We start from the raw sequence: 20,776 nt of genomic DNA, 5'->3' as shown, positions 1-20,776 counted from the left end.
CTTTGGGTAATTGTTACAATTAGAATCAAGCTTCTATAATTTTAAAAAATCACTGAGAGGAAAGGAAATATTTAAAAAATATACACAGCTGTTGGGTTTTAATGCAATTCATTATCATGACTACATTGTCATTTCCCTGGATGCATGGAGACAATTCCAGTGTGCTTTACTGATGTGACTTCTCATTTACAATTGGAGGAATTTTGTACATAGCACATTTTGCAAATGTTCCCCTGTTTCTCTAAGTTAGAGGTTTGCAAACTTCTCCTATAAAGGACCAGGTAAGAAATACTTTAAGCTGTGCAGGCCTAGAGGCAAAATTGAGATATATGAAAATAATTAAATAACAAATTTCCAGTTTCTGCATTGATGAAATTAAAACTATAATCAAGTAACTGAACACAATTTGTTTTTACAATGTACATCTACTAATGAGAGGGCAAAAGTCTTACTGTTGGGTTACGATTTTGCTTAGTTGGTGTTCAATATTAGTGTCCTCTATCATCAAGTCATCGCAAATATTCATCGTGAAACCATTTTTAGTTCCTGGACAGCAGGCTAGATGTGGTTCACAGAGTATAGTTTGCAAACCCCTGCTCTTGATCAGTGTTCTCAACTTGAATGTGCATCATAATTTCTTATAGGGCTTGTTAAAGCAGATTGCTGAGTCCTGTCCCCCCATTTCCGGGGAGGCCCATGGATTTGCATTTCTAACAAATTAGCATTAATGATGATGCTCCTGGTCTGAGATCATAGTTTTAAAACACTGCACTTGATGCTGGTCTTTTAAAAAAATCACATTGAATACAAATCTATATATCTTATGTTTTCATCGTTTGCTTACATATTTCAGCTCACTTGATAGACTGTACCTTTTTGAACTCCAAGGTACAGGGTTAGGAAATCCAAAGTTAAATATTTTATTTTAAAAATGAAGAACTATTTAGCTAGGTCAGGATTGATAATAAAAAGAACTCTTGTCCCTTAAATAGCTATTAGTTGCTTGCTTACAAAGTCAGGCGTCAGCCATCAGCATCTACTTATACCTGTCTTCCATAAAGAATGCCTGAATAGCATTTTCCCAGTCCAATCAAACTTCTAAAATAGTATGCAATACTCCAAAGGATATGTGGGGGAAACATAACAATGAATAGCATTTTCCCAGTCCAGTCAAACTTCTAAAATAGTATGCAATACTCCAAAGGACATATGGGGGAAACATAACAATGACAGTTTTGCTTTAGATTTAACTTGTCCTAATTCACCAAGCACATTATCAATATAATGATTTTTGGACAGAATTCATTGACATGTTCGACCCATAGAACTTAACACAGAGACTTTCCTGAGGCCACCAAGGGTCAAAGGAGATACCAGATAACAGTAAATCCTGGTGTAGTCCATGGTCTACTAGACCAAATCATCTTTTAGTTGACTGTTAAGTTGCACTGGGCTCTCACAGACCAGCTTTGAATGATTTGAACTATTACCTATATTGAGGCTGTGGAGAGCTTGATAATGAATGGCAAGGCATTGGCTAATTGTAATGATCACATCTCACCAAAAAGATTCTTTCAGAAAAGAAGCAAAATGGAAAATATGTTCTCCTTCTGTTTATTTGTCCCAATGGTTTAAAAAAATCAGCATTATGGAACCATAATGTTCATCATGACAGATGGGCTTATACATTAGCATCGTGCTTTCAATCAACAGTTTACATTTCAAGAGGAAGGTGAAGAAACTGAATGTAAGGACATCTTCAGCGCCTATTTGTCATTTTCAGTTTTATAACATTGATACAAAAAATAGTATTCTGATTAGCAGCTTGATTGGCAACCCATGTAACCCTAAATAGTACTACAAACCTGGAGAGTGCACTTTTACAGACAGTTACGTTTGGCGAAATAGTATGTACAATTTTGACAAATAAATACATAAATACAATCATTCATATATAACAATATACCTCAGTGTCAATTATCATCAACAAGCATTTCTAGTAAATTACTTCTTTCATTCACAAGGTACTTTGTTTTGCTCATAAAAACTATCTTCACCTTTACAGAAGAAATGACATAATCAATTCCTCCACTAAACCCATATATTAGGAAATGTAGAAAATGAATCCCAGACGCTTTATGTAAATATTCCTTTGTCTTTTGATAGAAGAGATTTGACTGAAAAATTCCTTCTTTAGCTTCTCTGTAAAGAGTTTGTTTTCCCCATAGCATATCAAGCAAATGGGGTTTTGTTCTTCTGATTTTAATCCAAATCAAAAATGATCTTCATTTTTTGATTCTGGTTATTTAAAAATACAATATTATATATTAAAACTGGCATTTGTGCCAAAATAAGAAGACACAAAGCCACACAAACTAGCCACCAAAGATAAAACTTATTTTTTCCAAAAATAAATTTAAAAAAGAAAATTTAAGAGTACAGACACTAATTATTGATACCTTTTGCTATCCAATGCAAAATGAACAAAACAGGTGGAGGGACAGTCAGAAGGTTTTTTGTAAAAATTGTCTGAATGACTCCTAGCACAATACTGTCTGAAACATTATTTTATGCCAGAGAACTGATAATAATTTTTTTTAAAAAAATGGCATAACAAATAACTGAAACCATAATTGGCCAGTGTCATAAAATTAACAAAAGTAGAAAATTAGAGCTTTTTTGATTACTTGACTTAAACATTTTTGAACATTCAGAAAATGAAGGGCAAACATGCTTTAGGCTATTGAAACACTGGACAAATGACCTTGCCTCACCAAGCTCCATGCAGAAGAAAATGTATACAGCAAGCACATTCTAGCTATATGTACAGTTGGGGAGAAGAGAAAAAAATGCCTTTAAAATATATACAAATGGTCTTTGATGACTATTTACATGTTTGTCACATGGGCACTATCTAGCATAAAAAAGTTAGGAAATAGTTCTTTAAGACATATGATTCTCTGATTTTTGCTCCTTTTAAAGATTAGGGCTCTATTCCTAATGTACACATACACACACACACTCACACACTCACACACACACACACACACACACACAATTCATAGATGTACATGTATGATGTTTATAATGTGCAATTCCTTGACACCAAAGATGGCTTGACTGAGCAAGATGGGAGCATGAGCTAGAGGCCTGACGGCTACATGATTGAAAGGTGAACCAAGTACAAAGTCATGAGACTTTTCCAGTGAAGGGAACTCACAGTGGTCGAAGGTTGGAGGGTGGCTCACCTTATGCTGACCCATTTCTCCCAAGGCTTTTAAATGTTGTTTTCTCATCAAACTCAGCAGTCCTGCTGACTGTAAGATGAAGATATATTAAGGGTCTGGGAGGCCTGTCTCACATTGGGTTCTTTTGGACTGGGGATAAGAGATTCAGTGTTTTCAAGAAATAGGCCATGACTTCCATTTATTCATTTTTGTCTCACTGTTTGCTATCAACTTCTAGGGAGGCTTCCAGAGGTCAGGTGAAAAAAAAACACAAAAAAAAGGGATACACTTCAGTTGTGAGCCTTTGAATGAAAACAAACAGAAGTTTTCTAATGAATGGTAGAAGATGTACAATGTGTAGGTTTGCTGAGAGCCTGTTCTCCTAATAGAAGTAGACTACTTCTATGATTCCTCAAAGTTCTTACTGAGAATTCAGATCAAGTGCTTTCTGAGATCTAAGTTGATGTGATACATTTTGCAAAGCATGTGCTTCAGTTACTCTAATACACCCACAGCCAGAAGCTCCTTCCTAAGGGTACCTTCACTTTCAGCACCCTGGGAAATCAAGATAATGCACTAAAATAACTTATTCATTGAAACTAGAAGAAATGACAGAGAAATTGAAGCTTCCCCAAACACCTAACGTTTCCAAGGAGAAGGTAACATCTTAGAAGAATCAGGTACACTAATAGTTCATATTCGATTTTTATCTTGGCAGATTTTACATTAAGATCATATTACTACTACTGGTGACCATCATTGTACCTATGCAATTATTTTACCAATAAGCATAATGCATGATACATTGCATTTCATAGCACCGTATAAACTAATACTTAGCAAATGTGATTTGCTCTCATAGTATCTGTGAAGTAGGTGTTTTTTCCAAGCCATTTTATAAATGAGCATATTGAAGAACAGCAAGCTTAAGATGCCTGCTCACATGACACAATGGGTATGATGGCATCAGTAGAACCCGAACCCAAGTTTCCCTCTCTTCTTTCCCATGAACCTTAATTACAGAGCCTCCAGAACACCTCCTACCAGCATTGCTGCTAGAGGTACTTGGATGTTTCGGACGTTAGAGAGTATTATATCTATCAACTGTGGGGCTAAATCATTCAATAACATTGGCATCTGTTCAAAGATTTTCTCACCTGCTTTGCAAATGTGTGAGAGGGCATCCTATACTATCGCTAAGCTTATGTTACTTATAATGCATACATAAATTTGTATTTTCTTTGTGTGATTTATTGTTCTTTTGGCCTCCTACCAACTTATTTCTACACATGTGCCTGCCTGAACCAGAAACTGTAAAATGTACTTGGCGACATGGTATGGAGGGTAGCAGGTGACATTTGGCAAAGTCTTCTTGGAGGCACCAGGTAATGTTTGTTGGATGAGCAAGCAGAATTGTCTTCCAAACGTACAGAATATTTCATTCTCAAGTTTAAGTTTCCATTTATTTGACTGCAACTTCCCTGCCAGTATGAAGTTCATTTCTTGTTGGAACCACAAATGCTATACACAGTATGTAACAATATATGTAAAAATTCAATGTAATAGCACACACAATATTAATAATCACATCCAGTATGTCTTTCTGCCTGTGCATTATTTCTGAATTGTTTTTTGAAGGAGTTATGAATTTATTTTTGCAGAGATGATATGAAGACATTACCATGAGTTTCAGTTTCTCAGAACCAGATTTTTATCTCAGATGCACAGTATATAAATCCTAGCAGTTGTTAAGAAGTTGCTTTTTGAGATAAATGCAATGCCTTAGGACCTGAGAATAAAATCTGGCCCTTCTAATTTATGCATTGTTTCTATGACCAGAGCCTAACATTTGTAAATTTGTAATACAAGAAAGGAACTAGGAGCAGGAAGAAAAAGCTTTTTACAAAACCCCTTCACCAGTTTATTTCTCCTGGTGACACCTGTAAAATACCAACACCCTAGGCCCCATTTCTTAAAAAAGAAAAGAAACGTATTTACATTGGTAAAAATCCTAACATCTGAGATGTTTCTTGCTTGACATGTCATTCCAGATTCTGTGCATTTCTTCTGGAGAGATCTGATGCACAGTGATAACTCGGCGATACCTACACAAACTGTAGGCCATTTTCCAGTGATTGAAGCCACTGTTCTGAAAAGGATGTATGCCCAGCTTTCGGAGACAGAGTCCCACATATACATCCTCAAGGTGAAGCAGCCTTGTGTGGAGTGAAGTCTTGTAAATGAGTTCGGCCACATCAGCTGAAAAGATATAACCAGTCCCCGAACAGAATGGTGGGTAGTTACTGTCAGGATACAAATCCCTGGGCATGTACCACTTACTGCGGACGTCCCGGATTGGCCCTCCATTGATGACATAGCCAGTAAAATACCTTCTTCTTGGCTTGGTGGAGGGTTTTAGTAGCTTATAAATAAGATTGTCCATGTTGACAAAAATGTCACTGTCTGTTTTCATGACATACTTGGCTTTTGAACAAAAAGTGGCCACCCATCTCATCCCCATTAATGTTTTGAGGGTAAGGTTATGGTAGGAATCAATAAAGTCCTCCACGATAATGTCGTGGAAGATTTGGCTCTCTTGCTCCACCATCTGATTCAGAACAGGATCCGCGTTCTTGCCCAGGAGGAAGAGAGTGGCTATCTTGATCCCTTTAAAGTTGTTCTCATCCCCCCATGTCTCTCGGATTGCCTGGCGGGCATCAAATTCCTTGTGGGTGGTGCTGATGAGGATAACAAGGAAAGGAATGTTTTTCTCACATTTGTTGGGCTCATTTATAAGAAATTCAAAAGAATGTGGGTTGATAGGTCGAGTTCTTATATTGCCAAACGTGAAGTTTTTCCTGGCAACTGTTATGTGGCTGAATGGCTTGGAGCCAGTGTAGGAAGAAGTAGGACGAGTTACGCTCAAGTACCAGAGAGCGCTGGCCCAGCACACAACTGTCAACACATATAAACAGGAGACTTTTGAAGCCATGGTCTTGAGAGCACGTCTATTTCAAATACTGAAGAATATGCCTTCTTGGCATTAGTTTCTTTTCATCTTGCAAAGGCAGCATAGTACTAATCACAAAGTTCGATAAAGAAGTGTGTGTGTGGGATTGTCCATGTGTCTCAGTGGCAGTCTTGTATCTCTGCATTCATGCTACTTTCTCCCAAACCTGATGGAAGGTTCCATGCCTCAAAAATCTTCTTCTTAACTCTGCAAAATCAATAAAGTAAAGTTGTTCAGATATATGTAGCCATTTCGCATGCTCAAATAAATATAATAAGGGGAGAAGAATTACCCACAATGACGAAAATAAACATAATCATTCATTTCCATCAGTTCTGAAAACTTCTTGACACAACCATCCTCTCTTTTCTTCCCTTGATAGAAATGGTTTATGTATATTAATACCCAATTAACAAGCATATAGATTATAAACTCTGGATAAATATGAAGTAAACTGAACATTAGTAACTAAAACAAGTTTCCCCCTCTTCACAAGAGGACTTCTTTGCAGTCAAATACTTTCTGACACTAAAGTCTTTTTTTCAAGCAGGAAGTTTCACACAGGGCCTCATGTCTCTTTTCCATTTCCCCAAATCTGGGTTTTTGTTTCCTCGACTCCAATGACACAATCAGTTCTCAACATCTCTTTGCTTTCTCTAGCCCTGTATTTGAAAATGTCAATCACCAATGGAAAATCACTGCTAAAATTGTCTCCTTCGGTTCAGGCTTAGGAAAAATTCCCAACTTTCCCTCACCTTTTTTTTTTTACTTTGCCTTTCACAAATGTTAATTCATACTTCTCAGTTTTCTGAGGCTTCATATGGAGAATATCCTTACTCCTCATGCATGAAGACCATTACACAAATGCCATTGTGGACTGCTGGCAGTATTCATTTTAGAGTTAATCTAAATGGTATCACTCTTTTTGGTTTTTAACAGTTCACCCTTATGTTCCCTTGATGAAATTACACTCGCTCTTTTAATTATTCTTACTTAGCTACACTTGCCTATAAACATCACAAGAGTATACGAGGCAATTGAGCTTGGGGGCCACAAAGTCAATGAAGATGGGACAGGGCGCTTTCATTGGTGTTCAAATAAAAAAGTTGTCCTTTGGAACTCAAATCCTTTCCAGAACTTCAGCTGCTATCATGCCAGTTAAAAATATGTGCTAGGTTACAAAGTCTATTCATGTAAAAAAAATGGTCTCTTCCTTCCTAGCTACAACAAAATGTGGCAGTCCTGGAAGCCAGAGAGAGCAGATAATGGATATCAATCTCAACAAGGTCTGCTTCAAAGAAAACTATACACTTACATGTACAGACTGTGTGGAAAGACTTTAACTGGGATTATAGATTGAAAATCACGCTTCGAAGCACAATAGTCATACCGAAATAAGAAGACATGGCAACAGCAGAGATAATACACATCCGCTTGTATAAGCCAATAACTGACTGTGAAGATATGATCCACGTGAGACCAGCAATAACTCAGTGTGGTTACGGTTCTCACTAAATGGATATTAGAATGTCTTCAAGCAGCATGACTCTAGGCATAGTCAGGCCATCATCCAACCCACAATAAGTGCTCTCCAAATATAGGCTCCAGTATCCTTGTCCGCCTGGAGTAAACATCTGCTCCAAGGTGCACCACAGTTGATAAAAATAAGGATGTGATATGCACCAAGCTTTGAAACTTTACACAGGAAGCAAAAGGAAGTGAGAGAAACCAGTAATAGTTTAGAAAAGGATTTTTCACCTTGTGATACATAGACATCACCTCCATTTGAATTCCAAAGGAATGTGAGTCTCAGGATGGTAGTAGAAACGTTCTCCACCAGTATCCTAGCCTACTTAGCTGATTCTTCTTAGCCTATCTTTATCATCATATGGCCCTTGTCGCCTTTCAGACTTTCCCACTAAACTGTGAGCCACCTATTACTGAGCTGTTTAAAGACCCAAGAACCTCACCTGGAAGAGGCTCTTGTCAAGTTCTCGATTGAAGCCATTAACCAGGCTATTAGTGGAGGATTAATGGTATGTGAAAAACATTGGAAACACAGAAATAGAACTCCTCCTCCTCCTCAAGGAACTCAGTCTATGAGGAAAAACTTCAAGTAAATGATTAAAACAATGGGATAAAAGTTTCCATCCCGAGGCTATCAGAGTACACAGGAGAGGTGGGCTGGTGGACAGGCTGGTGTCCAGTGCTGCAGACTGCACAGCACAGCTGCAGAGGGCACCATGCTCATAGACTGCAGTGTGAATCCCATTCCTCCATTTCATCCTGGAGTCAAATGATGAGTTGCCTCTGGAGAGGATGCCATGAGAATTTCAGAAAAGTTACTATCTAAGCTGAATCTTCAAGGACAATTAGGAATTATCTGGATGAGAGTTGGACATTCTAGGCAAAGGGAACAGTATATGCAAAGGCATACAATGAGAGAGTATGGTGTGTGCCAGGACTGTAAACAGTGGAGTAAAGGAAGAGGACAGGGTGATGGGGAGAAGGGCGGGAGTGGTGAGGTTTGGGGCTATCCCGATAGGCAGGGCCCCAGGATGAGTGGCACTCAGAAACTGTTCTGAGCTGAGTAGCTCGTTACCCATCTTTGCAATCTAAAGGGTATAATGGGTTTTTTACCTTCCCAAAATCCTGAACACTGATTTCAATAGTAATTCATTCTTCCATATTAAGGATTTCTTTCTCTCATTGTTCTATGACCCAGAAGAATAAGTGACAATTTGTTTTATCCAATACCTTTCTGTATGATTTTCTGGGGGGAGGGACTCCATAAACACAGGTACCAGGAAATTTAGAAAGAGCTAAAAGAGGGAGAAACAGAAGAGAAATAGGTGAGATTGTGAATAAGTATATGCATCTATACATACTTTTCATTGAAGAATAAGAATTCTTCTCTAACCCATGATACTGCATACCATTATTATTTTAGGCCTCATTTTAAAATGCATATGTATACCAGGCACTATGATATACTCTGTTTTCCATGTCGTATTTTATAGTGCTTCGCTCCCTACAGGGTTATGAGAGGTATTTTCTCCATTGTATTGATCACAGAATGTAAACTCAGAGACAGTGTGTTTCCCCAAAAATAAGATCTAGCCAGACCATCATCTCTAATTCTTCTTTTGGAGCAAAAATTAATATAAGACCCAGTCTTATTTTACTGTAATGTAAGACCAGGTCTTATATGATATAATATAATATAATATAGTATAATATAATAAATATAATATAATATAATATAATATAATATCGGGTATAATATAGTATAATACCGGGTCTTATATTAATTTTTGCTCCAAAAGACGCATTAGAGCTGATTGTCTGGCTAGGTCTTATTTTTGGGGAAACGGTAGGATTGGTATCAGTTTGGGTGTTTGTTTGCCTAAGGTTAGTGACTATACTGTACAGATTTTCCTGCTAGAGAATTCTTTTTTCTTTCTGGGAAATTCAAAGCTCAAAGTCCACTGAAAAGCAAAGAAAATGTCAACTGAAAAATTCTGGGGAAGGAGCTATGTGTCAAAAAGGGCAATCCTCTGGAGGATCCTTTCAGTTTTACAAGGTTTTGTTATTTTTTTCAAATCTTGTTTATTGACATGTTAATGTGTCCGTAAAATAAGTTGTACATAAATCATTTGTCATTCCTTTTAGCAGCCCTTCCACAACCACAGACACTGATGACACATTAACTTGTCATCCATTAAATACAAATCCCTCCAAATAGAAACATTCACTAGAACGCTTGAAAGATTTCCCCCCCAGGGTCCTTACTGTATCGCAGATTACCTCATTCACAGAACTCTCCAGTAACTTCACCTTTCAGGAAGTTAATGGGACAGAATTTTCAATTTAAGAAACACATGTTTCGCCTAGAAATCGCATAGTGGATAGTTTATTTTGAGTAATTTATTTTTAAAAAAGTCCCTACATTTGCCAAAGTTCCTCTGTTGTATGGCCAGAGGTAAGCCCTTGGAGCAGGTAGATAGGATCTCTCGAGTGGCCTGTGCATAAGTTGGAGTGCCAAGTTCATGTCTTTCCCCATCAGGGTTGAGGCAGGTACAAGTCAACAATGATTTCTGATGCCTCGGTTGCCCCTTAGTTGACTTAGCAAATATTCCATCTTCCCTACACCCTTGGGCGAGGCTGCAGGGCCCCACCAAAAGGCGTGTTCACTCTCTGATGTCTCAAGGAATATAATCTCCAGGTTCTGACTTCCACTGGATTGTCAAATCTACTTTATTTGTTCATCAAAGACATACTGAACACCTGTTAGAGATGTACAAGCTGTACGACAGATGGGGAGCTTATTTTCTAGGAGAGGGAGGCAAAAAATAAAACACATGATAAACGAATGCAAAAATAATTTCTGGTAGCCATAAATATGCTGTGCTGTAAATAAAGTGGGGTAATGGGACAGACACTGAACAGAGGTAATGGCAGCGGCTACTTTAGATAAAGTGGTCTCTCTCTGAGGAAGCAACATTTGAGATGAGAACAGAATGCCTTGCAAACTCTGGTTCAGTCTTTGAGTCTTTAACCAAAGTTTTGTTTCGTTGCTTGGCTCTTTGGAATTAATGCTGTATTAGGAACATTTTTTTGGTTTTGACCTCTGCCCCTCCCTGGTCTTTTGCATCTTCTTGGCTTCCTGTTTCCCACCTGTGGCCATTCCACCCATTCCTGTAAATGGTCTTAGTGTCTCGAAATGTAGGTTATGTGACTGGCATTCGTTTTCTAGGACTGCCGTAACAAAGTACCACAAACTGGATAGTTTAAACAACACTGATGTGTGGTCCAACAATTCTGAAGGCTAGAAGTCAACAATGGTGTTGGTAGGCTTGGTTTCTCCTGAGGGCTGTGAGGGAGAATTTGTTCCATGGTTCTCCCCGAGCGTCTGGTGGTTTTCTGGAAATCTTTGGCACTTCTGGCTTATAGAGTCATTACCCAGGTCTCTGGATTCATCTTTACTTGGTGTTGTTCCCATGTGTCTCTATGTCTATATTTCTCCTATTAATTAGGACACCCATCATGTTAGATTAGGGTCTACCCTAATGACCTCATTTTAATTTAGTTACCTCTATAAGGGCCTTATTTCAAAATAAGGTCATATATTGAATTACTGGCAGTTAGGACTTCAATATATCTTTTTTTTGGAGGGCACAATTCTACTCATAACACCTACTTTTCTTGGTAGCAACAAAATGACATACTTTGCTCCAGAAGACTTCACATTTTATCTTCTAGATTTGAGCAGGTAAATTCTTGGGTTGTGGTAAACCAGCTTTTAAAGGGTGAAACATTTGTAATTAGTATTCAAAGAAGAATGAAACATGAGTGTGAAAAGGGACATAAAGTTTGGTTTATTTTTAGATTTAGAAAAAGTTAGATCAGATTATTTATTTTAAGACCATGTGAAGAATATGGCATAGTTTTAAGCAGTCCTTCACTCCTGCCACTTTCTTTTTCTTCTTAAAAACACTAATGCGTTGAGAGAGATAAGCCAGGATTGTGACACATTTTCCAAAAGGTTGGGGCCAACCGTGCCTGAGATGAGAACTAGTGTCTGGGGAATAAAAACAATGCTCCTGTCTCCCCACCCCCAACCCCACCCCCACCCCCACTCCTGACAGCCTGGGTGAAACCCTACCAGCATTTCTATTATTCAGAGCCAATTTTGAATAGTCACAGACCACATTGCATTACAAAAGTGGTTTTAACATTAAAATCCACATAGTAACTTTAAAATCCTGGTGCAGAAAGATAAGACAGTTGAAAAAACAAACAAACAATTTTAACCAGTTAAAAAAGAAGAAAGAAAAACAGAAATTCAGAAAAAGTGAAAAAAGAGAGCGAGAGAGGCTATTAGTGGTTATGAAACGCTCTTGAAATGGATGAGAAGCTGGCTCTGCAGTACATCAGGACATTAAGTAGGGTAAATGAGATTCTTTCTGAAAAATGTTTTGATCTTAAATGACTTTCGTCAGAACTGGTGTATGAGTGAAGTAAAAGGAAAAAAAAAACACCACTCATTCTATGGGGAAATATAGGAACTCAGACAGCACTAGAACTAATTGATAAATGAGCCCCAAAGGCCAGAAATTCTACTGGGCTGCATTAATTTGGCAAATGATTATCTTGATGCCCAACTCCCTCCTTTCCTCTTGCTCTTATAATTATGCTCTAAATATGCAGAGGAAAGGAAGAAATAAAGCACTATTAGCACTAGATAATGGTCCTTGAAGGGAGAATTTCATAAACCATCATGTTACACAGCTTGCTAACTTATTATCTCTCCAGATCACAGAGGGCTGGCTTTCTCTCCTAGCCTTTCTTTGAAGTAAGCCTCCTTGGCTGTGGGAGGCATCCTGCCCATCGAAGTCAGAATCCCTGAATGCTCACAGAAGAAAGTGTTCTGACTCCTCTGCCTCAGAAAGACACAGAGCTCATTTGTTTCTTTAAAAATTTAATTATGAATCCTTTCAAAGAGACCCCATAATGGAACTCGCCCAGCAGATCATTTGCAAAGAGGAAGTGGCGCAAAGCAAAAGGTGATATTCATTATGACTTGGCAGTTGAAATGATTTCCCTCCTAAATCTGGAAGAAATTATGTGAACCTTTCTCCTTTCAGTTCAATACACCTTGAAATTCATTGAAAGGGTCTTTATAAACTGTTCAGGAGAATGGGGCCAGCTTGTAAGAGGGGTGGTCGAGAGGTGGATGTCTTTGTGTGGATATAGGGCACGTCCTGTTCTGAAAGCCACACTCTATTTCACCGTAGAACAAGTCCATTTCAAATTAGAAGGAATATTATAGCTTTCTTCAAATCAATGTGTTGCCCTACTTCTAGAATTCAGAGAATTTTTAAACATCGCTACAATCCTCTCAGGGAAAAGTAAAAATTAGGATGTCTCATTATTTTAAATAAATGCTTGGCTTCCTTTGCAGTGATGGATATTGTGTCTTGACTACCTTACACGAGACACACTTTAAAAGATGGGAAGAGCAATCATTTATTTAATCATAAGAGCCTGGGAGCCTGGCAATGTGGTTGGATAGGGTTTCTCCATTGGGAAAGGAAATGCCAGGATATTTTTATTACAGATGTAGAAAAGGATGAGAAGAAAGGCATTCTACTAATATAATAAGCAGCTGAGAGAATTTAAAAATGATGAGCTGTGTGATACCCAAAACAGTATTCATTTGACCCATTATTTGGGGGTGGGGGTGGGGGAACTGATATAAATAGATATTCTTAGAAATCAGAAAGATGTTAGTTAGTGTACTTGCTATTTAACATTTACAAAGTCTAAGGTGATATTTCTTAGACATCTCATCACAGAGAGGTATTATTTTAGGTCATGTTTAAAAGAGTGATGATATTAATATCATACAGAAACTTCTAACTTATGGAAGAGAATATACAATTTTTATTTTCCTTTTAATTTTTTTTTTGTCTTTTCTAACTCAAATGCTCCTTATACAATATCAATGTACTGGAATACATAATAGCCCAAACTAATTTTATGCAGATGCCACCAATCGAAATTATTTTGTAGGCAGTCAATCTTATGGCACTGGGAGACCTGAATTCAAATTCTATATTTTTAGTCATTGGTTCTGAACTCAATGCATCTCTGCCTTGTTTCCCCATCTATAAAATAAGTATGATAAAATCTGGCCATACTTTGCAGGGTCATTGTAAGGATCAAATGAGATACTATATTTGAAAATACTTTGTGTACTGAATACTGCTATATGAATGAAAAGTATTATCATTATTAATATAAATACAATAAATAAAGACAAATCCAGAGATGATCACCTATAAAATACTTCATGAATGATGATCAGTGAGAGCATCCTGACAATTTATTGCAAAAGCAGTTTTTTACTTGGCAGTTTCAAAAGAAAAAAGAAAAGGTTGGCATTTCCAGTACTGTTTTTATAAGAAGTTTCAATTTCATTTTATAATGCCTATGTAAAAGGTCTTACACTTCAATTAAAAAAAGGGGTGCACGGGTGGTAGATGAGGGTAAATGGGATCAAATATATGGTGATGGAAGGAGAACTGACTCTGGGTAGTGAACACACAATGTGATAAATAGATGATGTATTACAGAAGTGTACACCTGCACCCTATGTAACTTTACTAACAATTGTCACCACAATAGACTTTAATTAAAATAAGAAAAGCAGAAAAAAAAATTACACCAGATTTAAATAGCCCTGTGAGTAGCATTTACATAGCCATAATCAACATTCTATGTACACTAAGATAGCCTTAAATGGCTATACCATGGTTTCATAGATGTTTAAGACAAAGACAATATGAGATTCATCACGTTTTTATTGTCAGGGTTGTAATAGAACCTACCCAAAATACATTACAATGTATATCATCATACCATCACTTAACTAATAAGGGACTCATCAATGTTTACCATTAAAACCAGATTATATATATATATATATATATATATATCTGAAAAGGACCACTATGCTTTTCTTTGAATTTATTCATTCATTATATTTGACAATCCCATGATTAAAATTTATAAACGTTATGTTAAATATACAAATGAAAATGCAAATTCCCTACCTTTAAAGTATGTATAGCTACATTAACTATAATCTATGTGGGAAGAAATAAGGAATAATTAGAGGTATGGTACTACCACTGAAATAATTAATTCTTAATGGGGATGATTGGGCTAGACTCATGGAAGAGACAAAATTTGACTCAGGTCTCAAATTTGAAAGAATGAATAAAGAAATCTCAATAGCAGAAAAATTAATTGTGGGGAGAGACATTCAATGGTAACAAAAGCATTTACAAAAACAACAAAGGTGTTATTTGGTTTATTTGGAGAATAGGCAACTGTTCAGTTTGGCAGAGTGTTGGATTAATGGTGGACTGTAGTTGAAATTAAGAATGCAAAGGGAGTCACTGCTCATGAGTATCTTATTTTTAACCATGCCTCCATCACTTCTTCTTCTTCAATATACTTTCATAACTGTATTTTAGGTTGATGGTTACTTTGTGTCATATGGAAAGACCTTTCAACCAATAGGCTAGTTTCCTCAACTGCTTTTTACTGTGTCTCTTTAATAAACTGAAACCTATGTAAGGGAAAAGATTTTATATGGCTTTATCACTATTTTATTACTCTCATTATTATGTCTATCTTTAGCACTATGCCTAAGCATAAGGGCACAGTGCAAGAAATACTTCGGTTGATGAAAAAATAATTGTTGAATAAATGTTTTCCAGATAGCCATAAACAGAAATTTGTCATTCAATAGTAGCCTCAACAAGAACCCTTTGCTAAGATATCATAGAGAAGTGGACTTTATTCTAGAGCAAGTATTTACGTAATGTGCTGGAAAAATGCACTGAAAGGTGATTCGTAGTTTGAGTGTATGGTATCTTCTTCCATGCCTGGTCTTTTGCACTGTGCCATTCAAAGTAAATTTTGGCTTGTGATTTCATTCTTGAACTCTTGACATTGTTATAATGTTTCTAGATTAATAAATTTGCTGGATGAAAGATACCTTTTCTGTGGAAGACAATAAACACACACACATACAAACACACACTCAGAACTAGTAAGAGAGAAATTCAGGAAACATAATGTAGAATCTGAACCTTTACTGGAGTGAATATTTTTCAAAATTTTTTCACAAATTGTCAACTGTCAAATCCTTGAATTATTCTTCCCTGAATGTCTCTCTGAACTGATTTTTTATAAATCATCTGGCTTGCTGTTGTGGTGGGTCATTTGTGATTCCATCCATCTTGTCCAGTTACAGCAGTAACATGTGTAAATTGGATCTCCAAGGAGTGATAAAGTGATATAAATAGTGCTTTTCACCTGTGTTACCATAGCCACAGTAGCTATTTGCAGTAGCTACTGTGCTGTGTTCGTCTATAAAATCTCCTAACAAGGTGCTCCACCTCAAGTCACACCCAAGCTACTGAGAAGAGTATACACATTGAAGAGTTTGGAGCCAATTCAACTTCACTGCCAAAATTGTCCTTCCAGGAAATTATTTTCAGAGCTAATTTAGGTTGGTTTTAATAGGCTTGGAAATTCTTTACAGAGAATATATTGCCAGATTTAAGAATATAATTTGCAATTTGGGGTAATAGGAATGGGATGAAGAATAATGCTCTAACAACTGGAAAATTTTCAAGGCATGAAGCACAACAGCAATAATGGGTTCCAAGGGTTACCTGCGCATATGTCAGTCCCAGAAGACTAACAGAGAAGTATAGATGCCTCTGGGTCCCTGGGGAGCTCTAGGGCAGGTTGTGTGGGAAAACTGTCAGAAATCAGGATTATTATTGATCTTCCACTTGGGTCACAGAGTGAAGCAAATAAGTGAATGCCCAATACGAGTAATGTATTCATGTGATCTGAAAGAAGTTTTTCAAAGTGCTGCCTACAGCCATATCCTCATTATATATCCATGTCCTTATTACTCTGGGTCGTAAGATGTGAATGGGTTGAAACACTGGGTTAAACAAAATTCTTCAGATCTGTTTACTGCAGGACTGCTCAGAGTATTTAATATGACCCATTTAATATGACCCTTTAAGAATCTCAAGACAGATATACAACATGGCTCACAGAATTTTGTTATTAATAGGAGCTTCTTGGGAACAATTTGGGATACCATGTCCTACTGGACAGTTAAAATGCTCCATTACTTCCCTTTTGGAATTATAAATGACTATCACTGCTTTTTTGGTATTGCATTTTTTGTTTCTTCAAAAGTGATCTAAAAAATAAAGGCAGACCAGTCACCACTTTTTTGGTTACTTGATGGGGTAAACATAATGCTATTAGAATTATCTATCTAAACAAAAATTCATGTAAGTCTGGTATCTTATAACCCTTGATTTTCTTAACTTCTCTTTTTCTAACAGGGGATTTCAAGAATTTCTTGCTTTTGACAAAGCTTTTGTTTTAGTATTACAATGCATACTTAAGACAAAATTTAGAGGATCAACATAAGCAATAAAGAAAATAAAAGTCACCCATAATCCTATCAAACAGATATAAGCACTGTTGACAAGTAGAAGTAGCCCTTTTCTCTATTTGCAATTTATATATTTTAATGTGTAAATATAGGCTCATGTTGTATGGACATTTTCATGCAATTTTTTTGCACTTAGCAAGCATCATCAACGCCTTTGCCTGCTATTCCCTACTCTCCTGCTACTTTGTTTTCAGTGACTGCCGTACTTTATTTATGGAATCATCCCTTCACGGTTGGATATTTAGCCTTATGGGCTTCCAATTCTTTCCAAATTTACTCTGCTGGCATTCTCAGAGTCCAGTGGTGTGAATATTAGAACAGATGACACTGTTCTTGGTCCAATCAAGTCTTGTCTTAGAAACTTCACATGTCTCAACGGTCTGCTGCCTGCAGCCCCTGAAATCATACTCATGGTACTAACAGTCATAACTTGCCAACCTGGCTCATCAACCTGTAACTACAACTTATTCCCGGGCCACTAATATTTCAGAGGAACAATACGAGCAATCAAAATCTGCCATTGATGGGTCAAATCCACAGAATAGGACTAAGTCAAACCTTCTATCACTGGTGATGAAAATAATATGGGATCTGGGGACCTTTAGGATGGCAGCATGAGACAGTTCCCTGTTTTATTTGAAGTCCTTTTTTCAAAAAAGACTTTATCTCAGAGCTTGTTCTTGAATGCCCACCTCATTTACACCGTAGATAGTACCTTCAGCACCACAGGGGCAGCTAGTAAGAGGCTGAAATCAGCATATCCTGGTAGTCTGTTTCATGAGCCAACTTCAGTACTGATTTGAGCTGACTGCCAAGTACCGAGGAACCCTATCTGGAGATTCACCCCAGAAGTTCTGGGCATCTGGGCAGGTGTGTTGTGAGGGAGCCTGGTGGGCTGGATGTCCCTGGTCTGAATGGAGTTCTCCTCCAGGCACGCTGTCTTATGAGGATAAGATGTTAATTGCTTTTTATCCCAGTGTCCCTAACTGTGATGCACCTTGAAGTAATACTTCAAATAAAGGAAGTCAAACTGGACTAGAAATACCTTGACTATCTCTATGAGTCAAATTTTTATGAAAACTTGCAGCTACAAACTTTTATTTTTTGAGTCCCAGAATTTGGATTTTGTCAGTAATCCTGAAAAGGTTTTGTTAACGTACTTGTACCAGGAGACAGTATTGTGAGGTGTTAAAACTACAGATCATGTAGTCAGGCAACTTGAGTTCAAATTCTGTCATCTGCCAGCTGTATCACTGATCGGCAATCACTTGCTCAGCTGGAAGACAGAAAACGTGTGTCTACTTCAGAGTCATGAAAAGAACAGGAAAGACATATCAGGAAAGCAGTCTTGGCACATGTTAGGGCTTAATAAGTACTATTATTATTCATTTTAATATTTAAGGAAAACTATAACAATATTTAAATATTTTAATACAATGCATTATCAATAATGTTATTACTATCGCTACTATGCGCAGGCCCTGTGCTAGCTCCTGGGGTAGAATGATGAATAACACGCTGTCCTTTAAGGAGATGAAGTTTAGTGAGTAGCCACCTGCCGTTTAACTCGATACAGTGTTGTAAGCAATGAAATACACGACATAAAAGTACGTATGAGATGTTGTGAAGATCGATTGCTCAGTGTAGAGTGATGTAGGGAACACTTGCTGGAGTGACGTGGCACGGGCAGTAGACTTTCACTTGTCCGGCATCAGCCTGGGTTACTAAAATGCGGTTGCTGCTTCCTTCTAGGGCTTTCAACTCCAGCTTAAATTGAAAGCACTGGAGAGACCTCGAGTGTTTTTGTTTTGTTTTGACCATTTGCTTTTATTGTCTTAAAGAAGATGTACTAAAACAAGTCCCTATTATTCTCTGTACAAAGTAGCTATTGTAATACTATGTACCTTTATATAGCCTAGTTCAGGGAATAAATTTTAATTCACTTGGATTTGTTCCTTTTCCAATTTAACATTTAACACCAAACCATATTCTATTCAATAGTTTTAAAAAAGTAATAGTTTCTGGTGTTTAATTAAGCAAAAACAAGCAAAAAAAAAAAAAAGGAATTATATTTTAAAGGAAACACATTATGGTAATGGTAGGGAAAATTACTTAACTATATTAGCCTTTCATCCTTATTTCCCACAGTTTACATATTTTCCCTTCTCCCTGAGATATTCTCTTAGCAGCAAATACAGAATCTCAAAATTTGTACTCACTGTAACGATAAGGATTTCTTGCATCTGTCTGGGGCATTTTACTTGCCTAATTAGGAATGTGGCTTCAGTGGCTACTGGCTAAAAAGCAGCCTGGTGTTCTTTTTCACCCCATTAGGAAAAGGGGGAGTCTGAAGGGGACCTTTGGTCCTCATTAGACGGCTGCTATGTTTCATTTGTACATTTTGCAGAAGGTGCTCAGGCAAGTATGGCAAGGCCGCTGTAGCCAGGTTTGCTAATTGGAGAATGTGAAAGTGTATTCATATCATCTCAGTGTGTCTGGGGAATTTGCCAAATTGGAGATTTAATCCCATTGTCTTTCTTTCCCTAAAGGCATAGAACGGCACTATCTCAAATATTTGGCCTCCATTCAGATGGAGTGGCTCGCAATGATCAAATGTTATATGTGAATGAACCACAAAAGTCAACTTTTTTGTCTTGAGGGTGAAAACTTTGACTTGATGCATATTGTTTTGTAACAATGGATGGAGGAGATTGCTCTGGAGTAGCTTTTTTTTAAAAAAAAGCTGTTCAAGGAGGTTCGGAGTATCACATAGGTTTGTTTATCAAGTTTTCATTCTTAGTGAAGTGAATGGCAGTAGGTAAGGCAGTGACAGAGTTTCTTAGCTGGCATTAATAGGATTTCAGTATGTTTATAGGCATGATTAGTTTAGAAACTTCATTACTACAGTTTATAGGGAGAAAGTCTCTAGAGAGATTAATCATGTGTAACCAAAGTAGAAGAACCAGTGGAATCTAAAGCTAGAACTTGGGTCTCGGATTCTACTAAGAGGCTTGTTATTTTCTGGAAAAGAGACCACGCTGCCTTTCAGGACAGACAAGCCAGTATGAGTAAACTGGTCGTTCATCTTCCCACATTATGCCCAGAGGAGGCACACGAAGAAGACCATTATTCAGACAGGGCTGACTTTTTATAAAGAAAAATCTAACCTCCATTTGGATGCCAATCTATTTATTGACTTCAAGCTTAAGTTTTCTATTGTGGGCACAAGTGTTCATACAGAAGCCAGTTACATGCACTAGGTTTTCATGACACCAAATGGAGGCTCCTTTTAGTCTGAGTAGATATAAAGGTCCTATGACTCACAAAACCGTCCCTGCCCTGACCTGATTCTCTTTATTTTTGAATTCTAATCTATGTCAGAATCTTTTTGGAAAGGAGACCCTATTTTATTCAGGAAAGTTGTCTTTTTAGATAGTAATCTACAATAGAGTTTGATTCTTCACTGATATACAAGTC

The 20,776-nt window shown here is 37.3% G+C and overlaps 1 protein-coding gene across 12 annotated transcripts in view; it reads right to left on the bottom strand.

The window, feature by feature from the left end:
* Nucleotides 1-1,598: 1,598 nt before the first annotated feature.
* B3GALT1 (beta-1,3-galactosyltransferase 1) overlaps nt 1,599-20,776 on the bottom strand; it is a 524,367-nt gene continuing 505,189 nt past the window's right edge. For 5 of the 12 annotated variants that reach the window (XM_088793707.1, XM_088793711.1, XM_088793706.1 and 2 more), the window contains 2 exons: nt 8,995-9,059; nt 1,599-6,444 (listed from right to left, as the gene is read on the bottom strand). In XM_088793707.1, coding sequence (XP_088649833.1) covers nt 5,239-6,219 — 981 coding nt within the window. In that variant the 5' untranslated portion in view covers nt 6,220-6,444; nt 8,995-9,059 and the 3' untranslated portion in view covers nt 1,599-5,238. Of the gene's footprint in view, nt 6,445-8,994; nt 9,060-17,991; nt 18,437-18,459; nt 18,576-20,776 lie in introns of those variants that run through there. The other 7 variants (XM_088793710.1, XM_088793708.1, XM_088793714.1 and 4 more) reach the window with 5 other exon arrangements.

Source organism: Rhinolophus sinicus, chromosome 17 (assembly GCF_057876585.1).
Source record: "Rhinolophus sinicus isolate RSI-liver-muscle chromosome 17, RSI-T2T, whole genome shotgun sequence".
In the NCBI taxonomy this organism is placed as follows: domain Eukaryota; kingdom Metazoa; phylum Chordata; class Mammalia; order Chiroptera; family Rhinolophidae; genus Rhinolophus; species Rhinolophus sinicus.
This window is presented reverse-complemented; position numbering and strand designations above follow the sequence as displayed.